Source organism: Centruroides sculpturatus, unplaced genomic scaffold (genome assembly GCF_000671375.1).
Source record: "Centruroides sculpturatus isolate CEXI.00-Female unplaced genomic scaffold, Cexi_2.0 scaffold707, whole genome shotgun sequence".
Classification (NCBI taxonomy): Eukaryota; Metazoa; Arthropoda; class Arachnida; order Scorpiones; family Buthidae; genus Centruroides; species Centruroides sculpturatus.
In genome coordinates, this window is record NW_019384935.1 from 434,345 (window position 1) to 443,358 (window position 9,014).

The 9,014-nt window shown below is 24.1% G+C and overlaps 1 protein-coding gene and 1 long non-coding RNA gene across 2 annotated transcripts; both read left to right on the plus strand.

The window, feature by feature from the left end:
• The first annotated feature begins 964 nt into the window (after nucleotides 1–964).
• Nucleotides 965–2,259, plus strand: LOC111632067. Its single transcript, XR_002757806.1, has 3 exons — nucleotides 965–1,349; nucleotides 1,678–1,885; nucleotides 2,004–2,259. It is a non-coding gene; the product is annotated as an uncharacterized LOC111632067 (long non-coding RNA).
• Nucleotides 2,260–6,325: 4,066 nt separating this feature from the next.
• LOC111632056 lies at nucleotides 6,326–7,633 on the plus strand. The gene is made up of 3 exons (XM_023376412.1): nucleotides 6,326–6,399; nucleotides 6,968–7,069; nucleotides 7,182–7,633. The coding sequence occupies exons 1-3, from the start codon at nucleotides 6,367–6,369 to the stop codon at nucleotides 7,353–7,355; spliced, it is 309 nt and encodes a 102-aa protein (XP_023232180.1). The 5' UTR covers nucleotides 6,326–6,366; the 3' UTR covers nucleotides 7,356–7,633.
• The last annotated feature ends 1,381 nt before the right edge of the window (nucleotides 7,634–9,014 follow it).

The following is a 9,014-nucleotide window of genomic DNA, read 5'->3' on the forward strand; positions in this document are numbered from 1 at the left end:
TTAATTTTACAAAAATTAAATTTAATATTAAATCAACATATTCAAAACTATTTTAAAAATTTTTTTGAAAGTATGAGGAAGACATAATGATTAATAGTTTAACTCTCTCTATTCTCACTATATATATATATATATATATATAAATTTTTAAATATTTCCGTTACAAACATTCTTAAAAGTTATTTTCGACTTTAAAACTGAACTCAATTGTCTAATAATGATAATTTTTCCTCAATTAACTTGTAAGTAGGATATCGTAATGCAATTAGCAAGTGGCATTTTGTCAAAAATAGCTTTCTTAATAGGCACGAAAGTTAGGATAAAGACTATACAACAAAGTGTATAGTGCATTGTTAACACTTAAAAGCATAATGAGGTCATACAATTGAATTTTATACATTTTATATAAAAGTTAGCTATTTATTTAAATTCCAAGTATATAAAATATTTAATTATATTAAAGTAAAAAAAAATTCCAATTGTTTTTTGGATTTTATCCATTTATTTTATTATTTTTTAGTTTAAATAGTTTCCAGTATTACTTGTGCATCAAATACCTGTTCTACTTCGAATTTATTGATTAAGTTTTTTAAAGAATATTCTCTACATTAAATTTTAATTTTAAAAGTATCTAAAATATTCATGACAGTCTCCGATTTAATTTATTCGAGTAATAATTTTTTTTAATCAATTTTTTTCCCTCCCCCGTTTGAAATTTTTAAATGTTATGATTAATCGACATGAATTTTCCGTTTTTTATTATGGATGATAGTCACTTAAGATTTATATCTACGTAAATAGAAACTTAAATCAATTTTTGTTCTATTTAAACTCTGCTTTCATTTATAAAACGCGAAAATTTAGACATAAGATTTTATTTATTTATTTTTAATTTTTATTTTTCGTCCGTCTTTCGTAGGCGTATGCGATTGAATTTATTTTTCCAACACTCCCATCTCAACTATCAGAAATTTAGGCGTATAGACTTATTTTTGACATCGTTACATAGATTTACAGGTTGATAAACTTCAAAGGTTAACTTTTTATTACTTGGAAAACAGGCTTTAATAATGCCCATGTCCAAAACATAGACGATGTTAAACCCACGATATCAATTATATGTGAACATTTTCTTTCTAACAAGTTTTATCTTTGGCCTCTGCCCGAAAGGACTTCTAGGAAATTTCTACCAGATAATTTGTCTTTGTAAAAATATTGTCAACAGATGTCGCCTCATAGATGACAGGTACCTCGACAGGTATACATCTACCTGTTCAGGTGTGTCATTCATAAGAGACGCAATTGCTGACTCGATATCTTTATAAACTTAGCACGAAAGAAGAAAATGGGTAAGCGTTTAAATAATAATTTTTATTATTTTTTAAAAAAATTATCATATTTTTAGCATTTGTTTTACGTAATTATAAAGTGTCACTAATAATACTTGCACTTATATAAATGCATCTCATTAACACTATTAATATATAATGATTAAATATATATATTATTTAAGTAAGGAATGAATTCGAATTTATATTAAAAAAATATATACACGAAAGTTGGCAACACTAAAATAATTATTATTGTTGTATTATTTACTTTAGAATTTAATTTGTTTCGAAATAATTCAAATTTCAAATAAGATACTTATAAGTGCTTCTCCCTGGCGGTGGACAGGCAAACTAATAATAGTAATGGCGACCTACAGTGAAAACAGGTAGGAGACGAAAGAGACAGTGTTTTTTTTGTTACGTAAAGTGCGCTAGTAATATGAGATTGCGATCTTCGAAAGGAAAGATATAATCCACGAAAGAAGTTGGTATTTTTGTTATAAAATGAAGATTAAAATACAAAGCGTGTACACCTGTCAGGTATGATTCAACAGGTATGTCAACTTCAATACAATACATGCATATACTGTATACATAATGTATATTTTGGTATTTCGTATGACAACATACGTACTGTTCCAATGCAAATGAATTGAATCCTTATTTTTTCAGGTGTATTTCCGGAAGTATGACCTTGAATATTAGTTATTTTTATAAAAATTTAAAGAAAAAAATATATTATTTTATCTATGAACTAGAAAGTTATTGACTCAGTACAAAATGTATCTTATTTTTGGTACATAATAAACAAAAAATATTGTATTTTAGTACTACTGTTTTGTATATAGACATAAATAATATACAGTACTTCTCTTATCTGTATATAATACATGATAACTATACAATATATGAAACATTTAACACAGGCATGAACACATTTAACACAGGTAAAAGTATAACAAATTTTATATATTTCATTTATATATCTGATATATAATTTCTTTTTTAAAAAGAAATCTAAATACTAGTACATAAATTTCGATCTTTTGTTGCTATATATTAGTTTTCAGAATAATACAAATATGTAAAATACAATAATAAACTATAAAGTAAAATGATGAAAAAATTGATATTAAATATTATGTATAAAGCCCTCTTTGTGTATTTTATTACTGTAAAGAATTTCTACATTGATGAATACCTGTGTAATACTCAAAATTTATAATATATAATGTATTGATCTTGGTTTACAGTTACATTCATAGTTATATAATGCTTCTTATCATCATCAATATATTATTGTTATGGCTTTCCCTGTCTCATACTATTTTTAAAGTCTTTAAATATTCAGACTATTTTTATGAATTAGGAATTAAATAGATTAATAATATATCATACATATCTGATATTTAATTTATTGAAATAATAGTAGTAGTAATGATCAGGATGATAATATTTAAATTTAAAATGCAAGAGATTTAGATATATTGCAGATAAGTTATGGATAAAAAAATTAATAAATAGTTAATATAAAAGCTGTATTTATTAATTAAAATGCATTAAAGAATAATAAAATCTTTTAGAAAAAAAATCTTCAATCAAAAAATATGACAGATAAAGTTCAGATGATCCAGATGATTGCCAGCAGTTAATTATTTCTATATGCATAATTCATATACATATATTATTATAATATATATTTTTAATTCATTCGTCGTATAATGAACTGCATGACTAATGATGGAAAAATATTGTAGTAGTTATTCGACAGTTTTAACCGTTTTCTGTTGAAAATAGAATAGTGGTCATATAATATATCTCTTATTAATACAAGGTTTCATATTTTTAATGTATTAAACACCGAGGAAAATTTCATTCAGTTATATAGGACATTGACGTCTGTGTTCATCCTAGAAAGTCATTCAACCATCCTATACGCGGTGACAGCTCTCCAGTTGCGGTTCCGTACAACTTCTTTCGTTCCGATCTACTGTATGTATGTTAACATGAATTATATATTCAATCAACGGCTTATTAATGATTCATTAAGTTCATTCAACAGCAAGAAAAACTATGCTCTTCTCGACGAAATTAAGAAGCACTCGAAAGAAAAATAATAATAATAAATATTTATTAAGTATTAATAAACAACCGTATAGAATTTTTGCATAACAAAATAATTAATCCATATCTAATAAGTGAAATCAGTGGAATGTATCCCGAAATCGTCGAACCTTATATTTATAATATAACTACCGTTATGTAATATATTATTTTAGCCATACAGGTAATGAAGATGATATAGACTTATAGAAAAATTTGTGTCCACGTATATAAATCCGATTTATTTAAGTTTAATATAAGTACATTTTTTTACTTTGTACAATAAAATGAATTTAAAAAAAACGAGTGATAGATTTTTAGATCTGGAGACAATAGATATAGCTTGAGCATGATATAGTCTGGTGATAAAAAAAAAGAAGGTACTGTCTCACGAACCCATTAAGCACTTGAATTATTGCCATGTGTATAGTAGTCTGTGTCAAAGTTATAAATAGTTTTCAATGAAATATATTTATCTTTGTTCCGCTGATAATGTTCTCTACCTGAAAAGAAAAGAAAAAAATTTCAAGGGTTTGACTGTCGTGTCATATAATGAAAACAGTCACGTATTTGTAGTATTATATCGGAATATGCGGTGAAATTATAAAAAAATTAATATTTTATATAAATAGCTTAGTACAAATTACGTTGTTACATTTTTAATGATTTTACAAAACAAATCCTAATAATGAACTGAATCTAGCCATGAACCTTATTGACCGTTTTTATGTTAACTTTAATCAACCCGGATTTTGATTGATGATGTTTAGACATTAATCATTGCTTTTTTCTTTGAACAGTTTTTATAACCTGTATTTTTTTTAGCTTTAATACTAGTCATTTTTCTAATATAGTTTTGTGTAACTGATTATAATCATTAAAAAAGCATTTCTTTTATTAATTTTTATTGTTTTAAATTTACTGATTAACATCTTTTTATTTAATTTATAATAGTTTGTAAATGGGGTTCAAATTAGTAAGAAGTAATTCGTTTGCGAAAATTAAATTTAATTCTTGTAAAATTTTCTTGGAAAAAAACTACTTATTACATAAATTAGTAATGAACTTACATAACGTGTTCTGCTATTTATATTTACTAAAAATAAAAACAAATAGATACAATTATGATGACACTTAACCACGTTAATATGTACTAAATTTAGATATGATTTATTTCAGGTTTATTAATGTTTATTAAGTGGCCGGGATAGAGGTAAGAATAGGCCTAAATAGTCTGTATTTCTATAGAAAACAAATCGAATTTTAATTTAAATAAGAGCTCGTTTATACAAAAAAAAAATTTTTANTATCTTCTTATAATTAATAAATTAAATAATAAATGTCCATTATAATTTTAAAACAATTTTCTTTATAGAAGAAGTTGTGTGTATGATGTATGTATAGGTGTATAGACATTATATATAATTCATAAAAGGTTCTAAAAACTTAAGTTTATAAAATTTTCTATTATCTTTAAAAATATTAAAGTTGAGAAAAATGTGTCAAGTATTAAATTTTTTTCTTTTCCATATATAATTGAATTTATGAATAGAATAAATATTATATAGAATGAATAATTTTATCAATTTTATTTATTATTATTATTTATAAATAATAGCACAATTTTAAAAAATAAGTTTTTGTATATGCAATTATTAAACAGTTAAAATGAATAATTTAATTTTATTAAAATGAGGAAACGTTTTAATGGAATTAGAGGAAGGATTCATAAATTTTGTTTACTAGACAGAATGTCCCTCCTAATGGCGACTGTCGTCTTTTTGGTCAGTTAAAAAAAAAAAAAAAGAAACAACAAAACAAAAACACATTTGAATATGTACTAATTTCATCATGTCTTTTGGAATCGATCAATTCAACGAAAAATATAATTATTCACTCATCGAAAATCGAACTATCTATTAGAGAATCGCAATTAAGAGGTGGAGAGACTTTTTATTTGTTTATTTTTCGATTTTCTTTAGTCTGGAGGTTGGCTTTTTGCCAGAACAATGTCCGACTATATTTTTCCCATGTTTTGAATTTTTTCTTTTATAAATCGAACAACATCTCCTCTTCTATCTAGATTAATGACGGAAGTTTATTCAGTTTAGGTGACATAAAGTATGCATTTATGATTAATAATAATTCTCAAATTTCGATATGATAAATAAAAAAAAATATATGAACATAATTTTATCTAATCATGTGAATAAATATTTTTGAAATAAAATTATTATATGATTGTATTGTATAGCCTGCGTTTATTACCAAAGGAAAAGGAAAAAATATATAGGCCTATAATGATAAGATTCCGGAGTTTTTAATTCATAAATCTCATATTGCAATATTATTCTTACTGTTTACTTAAAGATATTCAGGATTTCTCTGATTATCATGCAAAATCTGTATCGTAATCATGAGCAAAAATGTAATTAAATACTATTAATTTTTAATATTTTCTCAAATCATTAATAAGATCTTATAAATTATTTCGCCTAGTATAGCAATTACATTTATATTTCCCAATTTTTTTTTATCTAGAATTTCTGTACAATTTTTATCCCAATATTACTTTTCATTATCGATTGAAAGGTGCGATCTATCTTAATTTAAGTTTTCAACTGTTGCCTAAACTTTGCCGATTGTCTTACCTATTAGGCTGTTCTCAACTATACCACAAATAATATATTCGGTTGGGATATAATATTGATACTCCATTAAATATAACGTTGTAATCAACTTATTAATAACAAAATAAAATAAGCCAACAACCATAAACTACTTTTAAAATAATTATTAAAAAATATAATTTATAAAGATGTAAATGAAATAAACTAAAATATGATTTTAAAATGTTCATATTATTTATTATAGATGAAATCAAAAAAATTATTTTTTTCTATGCAACGATTCTTCAATTCAGTAATACTGTATGGGAGTGTTAAATGTATGTGTGTATATAAAGGTGTGCATGTAAATTACGTGTATATTTCTAAATGTTTTAAATTTAAATATATATTAAAAAGTATGCGTTTATAAATACACACTTGAATCTTTCAAAAGTAATTTTTATTTGTCTGTATTGTCATAAAATCACGTATATATTCATAACTTAAAGGGAATTACATTTAGCAATTACAATGCAGATTTCTAAGTTTTAAATTTTCTTTTTTAAAAAAGTTATTAATAGGTCTACTGCTATTTCTCAATTAAAAGAAGCAAAATAAAATGAATCAGATAAATTTAAAGAAATTGTTTTTGTCATTGAAGAGAGATTATTTGTTCAAGTAGAAAATGATATGCCAATATATAGCTTGTATTCAATGTAAATGAATACATGCTATATATTGAGTAATGTGCATTATTTACGTATGTTATTGAGTAATGTACATTATTTACTTATGAAATTGAATGATTATTTGATAAAATTACATTTGAAGGCTCTCCACGTCTGTATTTTTCTGCTATTAATATTTATTTATTTCTTTAAAATTAATTTTTAATTACAAAACACACAATTTTTAATTTATTAGAGTAAAAAGAAGATTACTTTGGAAAAAATTAAGGCAACTTTTGCAAAGCAAAGAGAAAATCAAGTCAAATGGAAGAAAGAAAATTTATTAGAAAAATATAAGGTAAGTCTGACAAATAAGAGAGGAAAATATAGATTAATTGTTTTTTGTTTTTTATTATTATTATTATTATATTTTGAAATAGTACATAAATATATATTGTTTTTGTTAACAGAACGGAACAATATATCACGATATTTCGGAGTTGCATATGATGATTAAGCAGTCTTCCAAGGAAAGATTGTTATTAGAAAGGCACTTAGCCAGGGCAACAGAAGTAAATATACCATTCTTTTATTTCTTTATACTCGGTTCATTCGTGCGATTCAAAGTAAAACGTAAGATTTAAAGGCGATTCAAGGTTATCACGTGATTGTTTCAGACATTATATTCTTGTACGAATTAAAACAAAATTCTGCACAATATTAGCGATAAAACCAAAAAAATTATTCATTGCGACAATTTATGAAATCGAATGAAATAATTTTAAACTTATTTAGTCAAAATATAATCAGCGCATACGATTCGTGTAACCTTCTCCGATTGGTCGATTTCGGTTTAGCGGGTGCTAATGCCGCTCCATCTAGTGAACGTTTAGAGAGACTTTTTCCTCTTGTGATCATTCTAAAGTAGATTTAGACGTGCAGACCATTATAGACCATATCATTGTAAGAGGTGAATCTTTGCACGATTTTCTCTTTCTTCCTTAAAATTAAATAGTAATATCATTTTAAATGTTTATAAAATACTATCGAAAAAAAGATATTTTAAACTAAAACCCCGCAAGTTCGGCTTCCTGGCGTGGCTCGGTGTTATGATGTGAAGCTAAGCCTAAGGGGCAATTATTTAAAATATTTAAAAGAAATTCCTAAATTATTTATATTAAGTATTTAATTTTTAACGTTTAATCATTATTAATATCTGAACTTGAAATATATGTCTATTAGTGATAAATTAACAAAATTACATGGCATTAATTTATCTAAATAAATTAATTACAGTAATTATTATATTAATGTTCATATATAGAATTAGTTGTTTTTATATAGAAAAACAATCTAACAATGTATATTATTTTATTTATTAAAAAAAATTAATATATATACAGTATATCTTCTTATAATTAATAAATTAAATAATAAATGTCCATTATAATTTTAAAACAATTTTCTTTATAGAAGAAGTTGTGTGTATGATGTATGTATAGGTGTATAGACATTATATATAATTCATAAAAGGTTCTAAAAACTTAAGTTTATAAAATTTTCTATTATCTTTAAAAATATTAAAGTTGAGAAAAATGTGTCAAGTATTAAATTTTTTTCTTTTCCATATATAATTGAATTTATGAATAGAATAAATATTATATAGAATGAATAATTTTATCAATTTTATTTATTATTATTATTTATAAATAATAGCACAATTTTAAAAAATAAGTTTTTGTATATGCAATTATTAAACAGTTAAAATGAATAATTTAATTTTATTAAAATGAGGAAACGTTTTAATGGAATTAGAGGAAGGATTCATAAATTTTGTTTACTAGACAGAATGTCCCTCCTAATGGCGACTGTCGTCCTTTTGGTCAGTTAAAAAAAAAAAAAAAGAAACAACAAAACAAAAACACATTTGAATATGTACTAATTTCATCATGTCTTTTGGAATCGATCAATTCAACGAAAAATATAATTATTCACTCATCGAAAATCGAACTATCTATTAGAGAATCGCAATTAAGAGGTGGAGAGACTTTTTATTTGTTTATTTTTCGATTTTCTTTAGTCTGGAGGTTGGCTTTTTGCCAGAACAATGTCCGACTATATTTTTCCCATGTTTTGAATTTTTTCTTTTATAAATCGAACAACATCTCCTCTTCTATCTAGATTAATGACGGAAGTTTATTCAGTTTAGGTGACATAAAGTATGCATTTATGATTAATAATAATTCTCAAATTTCGATATGATAAATAAAAAAAAAAAATATATATATATATATATGAACAGT